Genomic DNA, 16,826 nt, shown 5'->3' on the forward strand with positions numbered 1-16,826 from the left:
TGGCTACAAATAGAAATTGTTTTTTATTGCACAAGTGGTTCAAGTTTATCTTTTCAATGCATATCCAAAGCACAAACAATGTTAGCTTTAATTTCCAAAGACATGCACCATATTAGATAATACTGTAATCTGATTGCTACAAAAGATAAGGTTGTTTGGAAGTTCTCAGTTTTTGGTAAATTGTGTAGGGTAAACTGGTTATGAGGCAGCTGTGCCACTGGCAGATGGGTGACTCTGACCTCTGTTCTTTGCACTCCAGTGCATTCCTCCTGACGAAGCTTGCACTTCTCTCAATGTGGATATGATCCTGGCCATGATGCACAACAAGAAAACTTTCACCAAGCCCCTTGTTGTAATAACACATGAAGGAAAACAAGAAGGTATAAAAATGAGCTTGACCTGTTTAATTATGCTATATATATAGAATATTATGTAACATACAGTCACTTGAAATGAGGGAGCATGTGACATTGTATAATCTTGTGCTGGTGCTGTGTCTGTAAGATGTTACTTGTTAGGACATATTCCTGGCAGCAGGCATCAGGCCAAGTCACAGCCATTTTTTAATCACATTACTGTTCTCTGGACATGTGGGTTTGCTGAACATTGAGAGGGGAATACTCAAAGTAGTACAGAATAACATGGGTTTTGGAAGTGTGAATGTAGCAGTAGCATTTGGAGCAATTTCTTGCTGCCCAGAGATCAAAGGCAGTCTTGTGCTCCCTGCTGTGTCCTTTATTTATTGTGCTTGTAAATATAAATTTATGAATAATAATAATAGAATCACAAAGTATTGAGGATCTTAAAGCCTGGTAAGTTTATAAGGCAAAGAGGTGGCCCCTGGAGACTCACTACATTCTTAAACTATGAAGAGCAAAGGATAGTATGCACAAAGGGGCTCCACTTTGGTGGGACTTGTTTGATTATGTAATCTTTCTTGGGAAAAAAGAAGAGTGTGGTTAGTAACTGGTTGAAGGAGTTGGAGAGGCTGAAGTGCATTATGAGGTAATGTCAAACAGCATGATGGGACCTTATTCTAGTTTAAGAATATGCCCTGTGAGTGATGAGAAGTAAGAACTGTTCTCAGTTTCATTTAATTAAAAAGTTTTTCTTAGTAGATCACTCTGACAAGAGCATCAGTCATGTTTTGATGCAGTCCTGGAAGAAAATATATTCATTTATCTTTCCTTTTTGTATTTGCATTGATGTTTCATAAGAAGCTTCAGTGGCTTCCCATACACATCAAAATCTTCCAATAGTGTCCAAAGGCTGTTTGACCTCTGGAATGCTTTTCAGGGAGCATCAAAAGGGTGGTGATCAGGAGTCATTTAATCTCTGTTTTACAGTGCATGCTGTTAGTCTTTGAACTATTTAAAGTTGAAATACAGCATTGCTAGGGGACATGGACAACAACTGTTTCTGTCTAACTCTGCAAGTCAGCTCATATTTAGTTCGGAGGGTTTTTAACAAAATTGTTAATACACACCAAATCCACTATGAGTTAAAGTAAAGTATTTGATCTGTTGCTGTTCCCATTAAAACTGTGCTTTGGGCCTGATTCTGGACTTCCATTTTGCTCAGCTCTCATATTATTTCAGTAGATTTTCTATTGGGAATGAGTAAATCCTGCAAGTGAAATTCGTCTTTCACTAAACAGACTCGTACTTCAGCTCTCTTGTCCTTATGATGTGTGGAGCATTGTGCACAGCTCCCATCTCGGGCTCCTCTCAGAATGTTGTCTTTGTCAGAGGCACAAGGTCTCAGTGTGCAAAGACAAGCTAAATTTATAAAGATTACTGACAAGACAACAGTGTGATAGAGTATTTTGTTGCATTGTGGGTGATTTGGTATAATTGTAGGACTCTTGGTGGAAATCTCCCCAGCATATCCCAGCTTTCAGACAAAATACAAAGTGGCACATGAACAATGTAGCTTTGTTGGTGTGCAGTTCTGCAGTGAGTCAAAACCCCGTTCTTAAAGCCAAATGCCATTGTTGGCCAATACGTGAACCTAAGATTTGGAGAAGAAATTATATCACATTATTAAACAGGAGAATTTACCTCTCAGAGGTAAATTTTCTTTGATGTGAACAGAGCCAGCTTTTACTATTGCAAACCACTCTGTGTGAGGTACTGCCCCTGGTTCTCCTTATCGAGCCACATGTGAAAGTCATGGGCTTGACATTTCAAAAGTCAGAACAAACTGGTCATTGCAAAGGTTTTTTCTTCAGACAAAAATTACATGCCATTGCCTGTATTAGAAATCACAATGCTGTATCTGAATGAGAATTTGCAGTAGATCCCAATGGAGGTGATTAAAACCTAACTCCATGCCACATACATTCCCTTTGCATTCCTGCATTTCCCCATGCTCTCTCCCACTCCCATGAAAGGCACATGGATGGCCATTTATTTGCTAGGAAATACATGTTCTGTTGAAATAATCTACCAATGTTGTTCAGATTTTTGCTGTGTGGAAACTTTAGATTATTATTTCCACAGCAAAAACAGACAGGTCATCGAAAGAAGGTCAAAAGGGTAATTAATAAGTGCCTCTATCCCACAAAGGTATAGAAAATGTTGATAATTCTAAAGGCTGGCAGCACTTGTTTTTAAATTAGATGGTTTTAGTAGACCTCGGTGATTCTCACTGTTTCCGAGTTGCTCTGAGAAAATCACAATAAAATGTATTTAAGAACTGGATGTCTGAAGAGAACTGATAATGAGTTACACAGCTTATCATTAGCTGATTTCATATTGTCTGTGGAGAGGCCAGTGATAGAAATAGCATGGAAAATTCAATTTCCCCTCAGCTCAGAAGGCATTTTCTTGGCACTTGGGGTATGCCAGTGGAGTGTTTGGACAATCTGACAGTGCCCTTACCCATGTTTGTACTTTACAGGTCTCCTTGGTTTCAGTCCAGCCCTCCTTGCAGATCTTACATTGTTATATTTTTGCTGTTATGTGCACTTGATAACTTTCCAGATTATTTGTGCATATGCTACCCCACACACCCTCTATGTCCTCACCTGTTTGCTACTACTGTTCCACCTGTTTTGGACCATCTGCCAAAAGGGATCTGCAAGAGATACTCATGTGTTGGAACAAAACACAATAACACAGTTTAAGAATAAAATGCTTTTTGGGTTTTGTAGGCACATGTCTCTCAGGGCCTAATGATCTAAAGGATATTGCTGGAAGTTTGGTGCTGCCATCTGGGCTTTACAAGTTAGAAGCATAGTCTTATTTAAGAACACTTTAAATAAATGAATATATTTATTTTCAGTATTCTTGGGCTGTTATGTTTGCATTGAAATGAATTAAACTATTTTTTCCAGTTGCTAAAGATACAAAACCAAGTATTGAAATACAGTCTTATCAAATCCTTCTATATCTGTTGCACTGATCACACTCAGATATACCAGAATATAAATGAAATCCCTGAGTTGCTGGGCAATCCAGAATCAAGCTGCAGCTAACCAAACAGGTCTCTGGGTCTGAAGCCAGAATCTCTAGCTCTTCTGCTTGAAGTGGCATTCTTGGAGAAAGATAAGAGAGGCCAGTTAAGAAAAAGGAGGGGAATTTCTTAATTTTTACTTGTCTCTTTCTGTTATGGGGTAATATCTTTATCACTAGGATGATGATATTTTATATTCTTGCCTAAAATAATATCTTTGATCTTTGAACAATACCTATGAACTTTTATTTCTTATATATAAATTTTTTAACTTCCCCCTCCAAAAAAAACAACAAAAAGGAAAAACAAACAACAACAATGACAAAAAAAACCCAAACCCACACAACTTAGAACTTGCAAGACTGAATACTATGTAGGACTCAGGAAAATGGGTAAATCAACACATATTCATGCAATTTGGACAAAGCAGTATATATTGTGCTATAAAACTCACTGATGTTTAATGAGTGTGTGCTTTTGTGTGTGTGTGTGAGATTCAGTGTGCTGGTATGTCATGATTAGTGAGTGGTCAGATGAATGTAATCACCTTAACAAAATCTTTGTTCCTTCACAATCTGTGAACTTTAAGAGTTCCACAGAGGGGTAACCAGAGTTACTGTGGGTCATGCCTGATGACATCTGATTTGGGAAAGGTTGCAGTGTATTTGCCAGCAAAATATACAGTGCATGAACTATACTGTAGATAGAGTCCCTTGAGGAATAATTAATATATGAAAAGAATTTTTCTGAGATGAGTGAGATTACTGAATTTGGTCTGCTTTTCTTGAAATTCATGGTTTGTAAAAATTACAGTTCATGTCTTTCTGTCAGATTCGAACCTGCATAGTTTGTAGGCTCAATGTGGAACTCTATCTGATTAATGTTTTGTGCATTTTCTTTGTTTTAAATTAGATCTGTCCCTTCCAAAGCCAAACGTGAGACAGCCACGTAAGTAACTCTTAAAACAACCTCTTTTCATCTTTAAATGTTTGTCTACAAAGCATGAGATAAATTAAGAAAATTCTCTTCAAGCTTTCTGAGTGTGTGCATGTTTAATTCAGAGACAGAACAGAATTCTGGCTGTATTGTTGATTGAGAGGTTCCCATCAGTGTTCAGGGGAGGACTGTGACCTTTGTGTATGTGAAAATCAGGTTTGGGGAAACACCACTGAGAATTTCAGCCCTAGAAAGTTCCTGTGCTGGTGTGTGTGTTATCTCCCCTCTCTGCTGAGGCTACAGCTTGCCAACAGCAGAGTTAGAGCAGCAGTGCCATCCCTCAGAGCTTCTGTGTCCTACCTGTGTCCTGTTTGAGCCTCACTCCTGTCCTGCACCACAGCCCCACGTGCTCCAGCACCAGCACGTACAGGCCATGCTTACATGAGATCACTGCCTTGATATGGATTCATTTCTTTGGTTTTAGTGTTAATTTGGTGTAGTGAATGAATCAGGGTTGATTAGTGACCCAGAAGAGGAGAGAAGCAGCACTAGAAGAAAATAAACAGGAAGGTGCAGATGATGTGTAGCCAGAAGTGAGAATGAATGGAGAAAAGGGAGATTTAAAGAGGAAGTGCAAGGAAGGATTTTCTTTTGCTCCTGTCCCTGTGTCTTCAAGACTAAATTTGTTCAAAATAGCAAAGGCAGTGAGCAATTATGCTTCTGCCACTTCTCCATGCAACTTTCTTCTCTCCACTATGTTTCCTCCTAAGAGGAGAGGACACTGACTGGTGCCTGGTGGAAAAAACTGTTGAGTTTAGTCTTTTGTGTTTGCATTTCAATGACTAGAAGTAGCCAAAGGAACTAGAAACAATCTCATGGAAAAAATGAAAGGAAACCCTTCTAAGACACTATCTGTCAGGTGTTGTCTATGCAAACTAGGTCACAAATACCCAGAAATGGGTCCTGAAGGCCCTTGCCAACAGGAGCTGCTGGAGAAGCCTTTTGTCAAAAGAGGATGAGGGATGTCCTTAGGGGCATCTGCTGCATGCAGGATGTGTAAAGTGAGGGTGTTGGTTGTGTTCTGAGAACTGAAAATATTCCACTGAAGGATACTACTAAGATCCAGTCAGCTCATTTCCTGGCCAGCATAGTCAGTAAAATGTTATTCCTTGGACTAAGCAATTTTCTGCACTGGGAGATATTAAAAATACTAAAAGTAGAAATCAGGTTTTTAAGAAGAAATTTCCCTAAAAGATTGCAGAATGATTATTAAATTTTGTAGTATTTCTAATTATCAAAAAGAAAAACACAGAGGCCAAAAATGTTTCTGTTTGGACGATTAGCACTGGAGGACAATACCTCCAGGAACCAAATGCTGTTACCCTTGAAATGGTCCTACAAAAAGGCCTCTCCCCTATAAAGTGATTTATGTGTGTGTGCTTCTATTTTTGTGATCTGGAATTAATTTCAGTTATTGAAAGTGTTGCCAAATGTGAAAAACAATTGTTTCTATTTATGTTTTTGCTGACTTTTTGCTGGCATCTCTTTCCTCTTAACAGCAGTTCCGTTCTCCACCTAGATTTCAGACTGAACTTGAGGAGATGTAGGGGAAAGTTTGTTTGGATGTTAGGCCATTTAAATGAAAAACATTTTTGCCAAACATTTCAGCCTTTTTAAAGCGCTCTTTAAAGATAAATGAATACTTAATTGAAAGCAAGTTATTAACAGCCAACCAAAAATGCTTAATTTTTGCAACATTTTCCAGACTTGGGTGTGCTGAGCTGGAGTTTGCTTTGTGATGTGGAACTTTAATTTCCTTGATGCAAATCTGCCAGTTGGTTTCTCAAAGCAGTGCTTAGTTAACTACAAAATTTAAAAAAACGTTTCTATGCAAGAATTGGGGTGAATTTCTGTAGGATTTCTGCCTCTGAATTAAGCAGTGCCTGTGTTTGTGTTTCCCTGAGCAGCGGTGCTGTACGGGCTGGACACGCTGACGGTGGTGGGCATCGCCTTCGCGGCGTTCGTGATCGGAGCGCTGCTGACCGGAGCGCTCTGGTTCATCTACTCGCGCACAGGTACCACAGCCCCTGCACGGAGAGGGAGGGAGGGCAGCGAGCCACCACTGCTCATCCTGGCCGGTTTTACTGCCTTGCTCTCTCTTCTTACTCAGGAGGTTTCCAGCAGCTCCTCCCATGAGCCTCTACTGCGTATCAGCCCAATGATACCCACCCTTCCCTAGAGGGAGATGTTACGTGTTACGGTTTAAAATTTGCTTAAATAATTTTAAACACAAGTCTTGGAAACTCACCTGGGACATGAGTAAAACTGAGTATTCCTCGCTTGTGTGTTATCATTAGTAACATCTCTGTATTTTGAATTTATCTAATAGTTCAGTTAATGGATCCCTTTTGGTTCCCATACTACTTTTGAATTATATTTTTTTTGCAGTTACTGCATTAGGCTGATGTGTACAAGACATGTGCCAAATGGTTAAGAGAATACTTTATCTGAACAGACATATTCTGACTATAACTAGACTTGAAAATTTTTCTTGGCCCTTGATTACATGGAATTTTGCCACAATTATTTATTCCTTCATTCTTCAACTACTATTTTCAATTGCTAGAAGTCACGTGTAATCTTAATTGTGTGCAACCAAATACTTAGGAATGTGTCTGAATTGGTGCAGCCTCTAATCACAGATAATTTTCCAGTGTCTCAGACTTTTTTCCCATGCTAAACTAAATTAGCAAAAATGGAATACTGTATTGAAAGAAGAGGGCATTTGGGGAGCTTTCTGTTGCATGGCCCAGGCAAGGACTGGACATTGGTAGAGCCTTGATTTCCAGCATGTGACCTTGGCTGCTTGTGGGTTATGGGGTATCTCAGGATCCCTAGAGTATTCTGGGCTCCCAGCTACTTCTACTTTAGACCTCATGAGACCCTACCAAGATCTGGGAGGTGGGAAAAATGTGAGGTCAATTAGTCCAAGCCTGTGCAGCTCTAGAGCACTGAAATTTGCCTGTAGCCCACTTCAGGGGTTTTTTTTTTCTGTCATCTGAAACCTCATGAAAGCTATTTAGGAGTGAGAATCCAGCCCTGTTGGGTCACGGCTTCTGTAAATATTATGACGTAGAAGCTTATGTTAATTTGGAAATAAAAACTATGGCATTTTTTCCATTTGGCAGTGCAACAATTTTTGTATAAGCAGTTTAATACTTCTCAGTGCATCAGCTGTGTATGAAACTTGTTTGGAACTGAAGCAAACACGGAAAATTTAAAGGTTGTGATAATATGTATAAATTGTATAATTCTGTCTCATATAAGTACTGAAACATTGTGGAAGAAAAGTAAGTGCTATTTCAGTGAGTAAGTGGGAAGTTAAGTAATTCCCATATGAGTAACCTTTATTAACAAAAAAAATGTAACTAATTGTTAAATTAATACCCCTGCTTCTGCATTTGTGGAAGTTCAATCTGTATTCACACACAGAACCATCTATAGACACGTTGTGTGTCAGTAGTCAAGGAACACTGGGAAGCCAACATGATAAATCCTTCAGCAACAGTAGAACGTGGACCAATCCCATTGAAAGAATTATATTAGTGAAGGACATCAGTCATGGTGACCACATACTAGTAGTGGAGAGGGCAGCTGCTCTGGCTTTGTGCTTGAGAGATGAAAATAAGTGGAGAAAAAGGTCACACAAAAAGTAGTAAATGAATATAAGAAAAAAAGGGGACACTAACTCACCAGATTAGAGAATCACAGAAATGATAAAAATTATCTAGGAAGTTTTCTGGTTCAGATTTTCAAAGGATTGTGAAAGTGCACCTATGTTCCTGTGCACATAATTTTTCTGTGCATAGTGTCTTGTGTCTACAAAGCATAACTTGCAGCAAAGGCAGCAAAGGTTCTGGCAGCCTCTTAGAGGCCAACTGCTGTGGCAGACAAGATAATCCAGCTGCAGTGGAAACATTTCAGAGCTCGCTGCAGGCTTTTATTAACTTGAGGAGGGGAAGAGAAAAAGATAATCCAAATTTCATCTACAGAGTGGCTGTCTTCTGCCATTAGAGAATTTATGCATTGCTGAATCGTGTTCTGAAATTGCGTCTTTTGTTGTAAGCAGTACTGGGTTTCCAATATATGGTTTAGACAAAAGGTTGGAAAATATGAGTTCATTCTAGAGCTCTCTTTTGCTGATACTCAGAGCACAGATAAAAGCTACTGCTGGTAGAGAATGGCAGCTTGGGATGTGTGAAATAAGTTATTTTTGTTGCTGTAGTGCTATGTGCAATGCAGCAAAAGGCCACATTTTTGCCAGTAGTAAGATTTGCTGATACAATTTTATTAGTGTGTCTCTGCTGCTAACAAAGAAGGTGTTACGTGAATGAGCTCTTTTGTTTGTCTTGATAGGCCATTAGCATTAAAACCTCAAGCAAGTGATAGCAGAAAGGAGCCCAAAATAGGTAGAATTTCATCTCCAGATATTGAGCAAAGATTGTTGTGTTGTCATGTAGGGCTTTTGCTAATTTCAGTAATGAAAAATTTCTGCCAAAGCATCACAGCTGTGCTTTAGAAAATTCTAGATTTTCTGAAGCAATTTGACATGGAGTAGAGATGTCCTATGATACACAGGTAGTAAAAGAAGAGAGAGGGAAAGCTAATATCAGAACAACAGAGGAGGACTTTTAGCTGACTTGTCTGCAAAAAGACTCAGTACTTTTGATCCTTTTTCTAGTCAGTTAAAGGGCATGAAAGGTGTTGGTGCTGCCTGGAGAGCACCCAAGAACTAAGGGAAATGCCAGACATTGGCCACAATTAACCTCATTTCTCTAGAGGCCTTGTAAAGAAGCAAAAGTTTTGCAGTGTGCATGAATGCAGAAACTCTTCATAATTTAACCATATAAATATGTACCAATGTAATATGTGTCTTAGTAGGGTTCACTGAGTATGTTTAGGAGAGAGGGGCACAAGCCTGATTAGTTAATGGGACCGTTAAACCTTGTAAAATGTGTTACAGAAAACATCCGTCCCTGCCTTCTCTGAGGAAGTGTGCTTCCCTTCTTCGGGCTGTGCTGCAAATTAAGAGGATAAAGTGTTCCAAAATCTGAGAAGTTAAAAGTGTCCCTCCTCCCCCATTTCTCTCCCTTTTTTATGAGATCTGATTTAAAGTAAACTGACATAGCAACCAATTATATTTGGCAAATGGAGATAGAAAAGCAAACATTCAGACTTCCTGGACAGGGAGTACAACTGGCAGCTTTCCTAAGAGTGAATAATAAAGTGCATGTTGTTGCGTTCAGATGGGTAAAAGTTTGTTTACTGTCAATAGATGAGATGTGTCCATTCTGAGCAGTTTTGGTTCAGTAACATGAGATACATGAAACTGTTTACATGAAAAGGACAGATCGAGAATGCCTCTTCAGTGATCGTTTACATTTCTTTACATCCTTTTCTTGAATACTCTTTTAAAAAAAGCTTTGCTACGGTTTAGCTAGGTGTTGAGGAAATAAAATACAGGAAAAATCAGCCAGTCCAGATGTAGTTGCTAGGCTGTGTGTTCATAACATCACTGTGATTTGGATTTTCTTTTTTCTTGAGAACATTGAGAGAGAATTTGTTATTATTCAAGAAGTGATTGTGGTGCATCAGAAATGAGGTGCTGCAGAGGCCATTACAGTGGAAGGAAGGGGCCTTCCAACCCAAACAGAAGGGAGGGTGCCTCCTAGGACACTTTCCAGAGGAGCCAGGAGAAGAGAGCGAGCCATTGGGCTTGCTGGGGACTGTGGCACTGTGCTATTGCTTTACTGGAACATGTAAACCAGCATGTGTTTGGCTTATAAATAAATTATGTTTAGAGGCATACAGATTGTATTGATGTGCTGAGGCTGACCAAAGCTGTGTGTAACCATGTGGTCTGTAAAACGGTGACAGCAGAGCTGCAGGGGAGGCGGGGGCCGGGGGCCCTGGCCGGGGGAGCCCCGCGGCCGCCCTTCCTCTGCCGCCCTCCCGAGTGGCTTCTGCGGCGGGGCTGGGGCTCTGCAGCCCCCCTCGCTGCCTCCTGATGTTTGTCTCTTGTTTAGTTTTAATGAAAGGGAGTTTGCTTATCGCTGCCTTTATAAATATATCCTGTAGTACAAAAGGAAGGAAAACATGTACACAAACAACGGGAGGAGAAGGGAGCAAGTCAGGAGGGGAAGAAACATCCAAACAAGGCTTATGAAAGCCTGTGCAGCGCAATGACACATACTTTGATTTGCTACTGTTTATTCTGGGGGGTTGCAAAGCCACTTCCAAAGCAAGTTAAAGCTGAAACTTGTTTTTTTTTGCAGATGACTGGGGGTAGATTCTGACCTGCTGCCTGTGAGCAGAAATCCACGGCTCGTGTATGAGCTACAATAGTTATTTCTTACTCTGGGAAAAACAGACTCAAAATCTGCTCACTAGAGTAAAATGCTGGACTGAATGCTGAATTTAAAAACAAGATCTTCACATCTTTTTAAAAGGTTTTTTGGCCTCCTGAGCAGTGTGGTTTAGTAGTTTAATTTGTTGTTTTTTCTGTCCTGTCCTGCCCCTTCTTTCCTCCCCATTCCTAAACCAGTGGGGTGTAAGGCAAGAGCTGTGTGTTGTGGGGCTTTAAGTGCACTTAGGCTGTGGCTGTGGCTTGAGCTAGCAGCACATCTGCTGGGCTCCATTGCACAGAGCACTTGCAACCTCTGCTGTGAGAAATCCTCAGACCTCCCTTGTTTGTTTGCAGCACCTCTGAGTATTGAGCAGCCTGCAGGATATTTTGTGGCCTGAGACACAAAGCGTTAAAGGCGCATTTCTTCTGCAGTCGTTCCGAGAAGCTGGGCTCTGGCAGCTGGGCAGCAGCACACAGGGCATGGGGATGTGCCAGAGCAGCTCCTGTGGGAGGAAGCTGGCTCGTCCTTGCTCTGTAACCCTCTGGATGCAGGCTGTGCCTCCAGCCTTCAGCCTGTCACTGAAGCAGTCACGGGAAGTGGGATCTCTACCAAATCTACATGGAAGAAAAATAGGAGCGTGCAGACCTTGACCCATGGCATCAGGTTCTGGATAAGATAGGATAATGTGGAGCAGGAGAGCTGTGTCACCATAAGCTCATGAGGCAGGAGATGTACTAGCCTCTGACTTTTCCTAATTGCTCTGCCCATGATTCCACAAATCATTTCCGTCTTGCTGCTTTTCTGGGAAAGCAGCTGTGCTGGTGCTGGCTACCACAGCAGGTCTGCAGCTCAGGCAGCAGCAGTGTGACTGTTGCTGCACTGAGATCACAGGTTCACTTGCTGGAGATGAGCTCAAGGGAGGGGGCAGCAACAGTGCACATTATATAAACTTAAGTCTTGCCATCTGTTTTGAAGAGACTATTTTGTAATATTGCTAAGGTTACAGACTTGAGCACTGTAACTTTAAAAATGCCACAGTTATGGTTTCCTATGTGGCCATATTATGATCTTTGAGGCATTACATGGCATAATTATTACTTTCGTGCTTAGTTGACAGCTGGATTTTTCTTTCAATCCCAGCCACAGGTGCAGAACGGTGTGAGGAGACCCCACGTGCTTGACTTGGCAATCTAAATAGTGAAGGGGTTGTTGAGACATGCTCTCACTAGTGGTTCTAAGTGCTGCACATACTGTGGTAACTATAGGCAAACTTCCTGCATGTTGTTTTAGCAGTAAATCAAGTCAAGCTTTCAGGATAGCCTGTTGTTTTTCTACAAGAAAAAAACTGGTTGTGTCTCAGGATATGTGGTATCCAGCTGATGGAAGAAGATTGTTTTGAGCTACACTTTTAGTAAATATGCCACTCTATAAACTGGCATTAAAACTAAAACCTACATTTCCTGGCCTTTCTCCTGGAAACAGCAAAGCTGTAAAGTGTCTGAGTTGTGTAATAGGACCCATTTTGAGTGACAGCTGACAACAGAAGATAGACAATGTTGATCTTGGCAGTTTCCATCAGCTGCTTGTAAAATGCTCAAGGACTCAAGGAAACAGCACTGTTATTTTCCCCATGTGCACAGCAATGCTTAGGTGCCAAAGTCTGGTAACATTTTCAGAGATACTCCAATTAAGGTCTGTTACCCAATATGTTAATTGCATAGGAAAACAAACTGCCAGAAGAGGAGGACTGGGAAGAAATGGATTGTTGTTTTCTGTGAGAACATTTTCAGTTTCCCTTCTCCTGACCCCACTTTTTCCCTTGCCTGTCCCTCAGGGGAGACAGCGGGAAGACAGCAGGTCCCTACATCGCCACCAGCCTCCGAGAACAGCAGTGCAGCACACAGCATTGGCAGCACGCAGAGCACCCCCTGCTCCAGCAGCAGTGCCACCTAACCCGGGGACACAGCCAGGGAGCAGCACAGGACTGTGGGGACATCGGACAGCAGCTTCTGAACGTTGAAAGGATCGGTTTGGTTGCTTCTGGAAAAAATGAGGAGGGATTTTTCTACAGGGGGGGAAAAAAAGACTGATTTTCTTTTGGGGAAGCCACTGTGTGTGTGAGTGTGTAAATGAGCACACAATGCATGAGTGAACACAACAGCCTGTTGGATCTTGTTAGCATGTTGTGCTACATGTGACAAAGCTACTAATTTTACAGTACTGCAACCTGTTCTAGGGGTCTGTGGGCCCTCAATGTGAAATCTATGCCAGTTTGGAAAAATGCTGCTTTGTCTATATGATTTTTTCCTTTCCCTGAACCTTATCATTGACACAAGGTATTAATTAAGGGAATTCAGTCATAGAATCACAGAATGGTTTGGGTTGGAAGGGACTGTAAAGATCATCTAGTTCCAACCCTCTGCCATGGTCAGGGACACTTTCCGCTAGACCAGGTTGCTCAAGCCCCATCCACTGTGCCTTTGAATACTTCTAGAGATGGGATATCCACAACTTCTCTGGGCAACCTGTTCAGTTCCTCACCATCTTCACAGTAAAGAGTTTTTTCCTAATGTCTAATCTAAACCTGCCCTATTTCAGTTTAAAGCCATTGTCCTTGTCCTGTCACTACATAAAATAAGAACAAAGGTGAACTTAGGTCAAAGGATTTCTCTTTTTCTGAGCGAGAAAGCATCAATATCAGATCTCCTTGGTAAATAACATTTTATTATTCAGCTACATTTAGCCTCTTTTGAATAATCTTTGTTTTTTCAGCTTACAGCTAGAGCATCTCATTTGCTTTCCTGTTGTGTTTGCAGCTTCAGGTTTGTTCCAGGTATTTTTGTTATAATAGTCATTGATTTAGTAATTGGAAAAGAGCACACTCTAACATTCCCTCTCTTGTTTTATGGGCCAAAGCTCTTTTATTAGAGATTTTTTGATCTGCTATACCAAAAACAGGCACACACAAACATTAAGACAAAGAATGGTCTTATGCACTAACATAGATGGGTGTGTACCTTTAATGGCAATGTCTTTATACAAATAGATCTATATCTAGGTATACACAGCCTAACCACTTTACCAATTGGAAATTATCACAGCATTCCTTCCATACATAAACATATAATCCATATATATATATATATATATATAAATTAAAAACTGTCTTTTCAGTTTATAATGGTAGATAGATGAGCTAAAGAAGTTGATTTGGTTCTAATATTTTAGCTAGCCTAAATTCTCTTTGAAATAAGAGATGAGTTTGAGGGCACAAGGAATGTACAATAGTCCCTGTTGTTTGCTATTCTCTGAAAATAGTTGTGCAGTTGTTTGTGTCAAACTGTTGTATGAATGTTATGATTGGATAGTCCCAAAGTAGTAGCAGAATATGGAAATGGAAGAAGGGTACTAATTGTCACTATTTTTAGTGTCATTGCCTTATCTTCACCTTCAGATTGATGAAAAATGAAAAGCAGAAAAAGACACTTTTAACATGTAATTGTTTGACTCTTACTTGCCACTTTGTAATGTGTTCTACTGATCCTTCCTTGAGGAAGAGAGAGCATTGTTTTCCTCTAAAAATGAGATGAATAACTTTCATTAGTTGTAGTGAAGGTTACCTGTGTTCTGCAAGAGACGAAGGGACTTCATTACACTCGAGTGATAGTCTGCTCTGAAGTCTGAGCTGCAGATTTCTTGCTGATTCTACACTTGTGCCTTGCTGATGCCAGAATGGTCCAAGTGCAACATATGCAAAGATTTAAGTGCCCAGGATCAGGCAGAGTGTTACTGACTTTAAATCAAATCTGTTACCAATCCTGCAAACACCTCTGCAAGCAGGTAACTGCACACCTTGTCCTCACTATTGGAAGCACGTGCTGGACTCTGAACCAGGGCTGGTCTCAGTGTCTGTGCAGGCAGGGGGCCTTAGAGTTACACATGCAAAGATATTTGATGCTACAGGCCAGTGAGCAGGCCTGGTGACGTGGACAGGTGCCATGTAAGCGTGGTTACCCCTGCAGAAGGGTGTGCAGGGTGGCTCTGCTCCCAGCCGTGGGGAGGATGAATGTGCTGCCTGTGTGGTTGAAAAGAAAGCGCTTTGCCTAACCTTCAGCAGAATGTATTGTTAAAGCATATTCTATGTGTAAAGTCTTTAAAGATGTCTTCAAAGAAGACTAGAGTCTTTAACTTCAATCATAGCTATATTTTACTACATTAAATTTCTGTATAAAGATATATTTAAATGTTTTAGATAAATGTAAGTTACTCTATATGAAATGTTTAATTTCAATTACTGTGAAATTTACATATTTTGTAAATTCCTTTCCCCGTTTTAACCCTTTCCTTCCTCAGATATTTTATTAAGTAGTTTCTCATAGGAAGTATTAGATTTGGTTGTTGGGATGGACAGGTTGAAAAATTCTGTGTAAAATAGATAATTGTATATTTTTGAGAGAAACATGCTGCATTATCAATCTTTTTATCAAAAATTTATTCTAATTTTAGAATAATTTACAGATTTATATATACCATTGGATAAACCAAAAATATATAAAGGTCAAAGATTTGATTTGTTGACTTGTGTGTGAAATAGAGTTTAAATTAACTGAACTTGGTATACTCAGCTATTTAATTCAGCAGTTTTAATACAACTGAGTTAATTGTCTGTTGGAGTTTACCAAAATGGCACAATTGCTTAGCAGATGGAAGAGTAATTTCTGTTTCAATAAAGAGAGAGAACCAAACCCAAGCATTCCCAGTGAATAACTTTATAACAGAAGTGTGCAGTACTTTGCAGCAGCTGCTAAGCTGCCCTCAGCTCAGGGCCTGACACAGCTCTGGTTTTACAGCAGCCATTTGTCAGCACTGCCAGGCTCTGTGTGTGGGGTGGCAGCCCCTGAACGGTGAGCGCTGAGGTGCTGATTCCCACCCCTGCCCCAGGGGTTTCACCACGCTGCACTCACATGGCCGAGCCCTGTGGGGCCTGCAGGCCAGGGACACTGCTGGCTGTCCCAGCAGGGGTTTGGGTGGACAGAGTCAGTGTTAATTTCAGCATGATGGAAGCAACTGCGAAGGAACTTCTTATGTCAGATTGGGAGGATTGGGCTTAAAATGGACAACTTGTGCCTGTAAAAGCTATTAGGATACTTAAACTCCCAAGTAGACTGCTTGTTCTGTCATGTGTTGTCTAATCACTAACTCTAACCTTTTACTTTATTTGGTTTTGGACATTTCTACATTTGTGATTCAAGAGATCAGATCTTTCTATGTTAGGCTATTTTTGTAGCATTTGCCACATGAAAATGGATTTTGCAAAATGTCTGTAGATGCTGATGATTGTAACCTTTCCCCTGCTCTTTCCTAACCATTCCTCTCCTGTATGTTCTTTCTGTTATGTATATCTACCTCATGCTTCACAAGAAGACTGTACTGTTGGTTGTGCTGGGAGCCCTTCATGTGAGGTGCCTGTTGTACCCTGTTGTTGTTTGTCATTCATTGGGATGTTCACAGCATTACCAGATCTTCGCTGCTGTGTCCTGACAGTTCCAAACACAATATTCTCACCTTTGAATAAATAAGTATATTTCTTTTAGATGCAAATGCCAAATCAAAGAATGGGAGAAATTTACTTCCTAAAACCTGTGGCCAGTCTAAACACCCCGTTTGTATTTCATATTGCATTCAGTATTTCAGAGCCTTGTGTAAATGCATAGTTGTACAGTTTTGATAACCACAGTGTCATGTCATCTTAGTCTCTTGTGCATAATAAAGCATTTATCAATTTATTAATAATTGATGTCATGATTCATTTATGTCTGTCCTCGTGTCCCATAAATTTCAGTGGGAATTGTGTGCAGGATTTGATTTTGTGTATCCACTTCTGAGGTCTTTTAATCCATTGGCTTTGTTTGAGTACTCAGTGTCATGGCTTCTTGCAGAAAACAGTAGATGTTTAGTTAAATGCTGCTGGTTTTTGCTCAAAGTTCAAGTCCAGAGTTCTGATCCTGTGGGCATTTAGTTGTTGCA

The 16,826-nt window shown here is 40.4% G+C and overlaps 1 protein-coding gene across 1 annotated transcript in view; it reads left to right on the forward strand.

Moving 5' to 3' along the window:
- Window positions 1–16,592, forward strand: part of TGFBR3 (transforming growth factor beta receptor 3) — a 108,739-nt gene extending 92,147 nt beyond the window's left edge. The window contains exons 14-17 of the mRNA XM_071436307.1: window positions 260–380; window positions 4,369–4,404; window positions 6,360–6,467; window positions 12,634–16,592. Coding sequence (XP_071292408.1) covers window positions 260–380; window positions 4,369–4,404; window positions 6,360–6,467; window positions 12,634–12,752 — 384 coding nt within the window. The 3' untranslated portion in view covers window positions 12,753–16,592. The remainder of the gene's footprint in view (window positions 1–259; window positions 381–4,368; window positions 4,405–6,359; window positions 6,468–12,633) is intronic.
- The last annotated feature ends 234 nt before the right edge of the window (window positions 16,593–16,826 follow it).

The sequence above is a fragment of the Agelaius tricolor genome, unplaced genomic scaffold, assembly GCF_023055355.1.
Source record: "Agelaius tricolor isolate 1412-34295 unplaced genomic scaffold, bAgeTri1.0.p SCAF_11, whole genome shotgun sequence".
Taxonomy (NCBI): Eukaryota; Metazoa; Chordata; class Aves; order Passeriformes; family Icteridae; genus Agelaius; species Agelaius tricolor.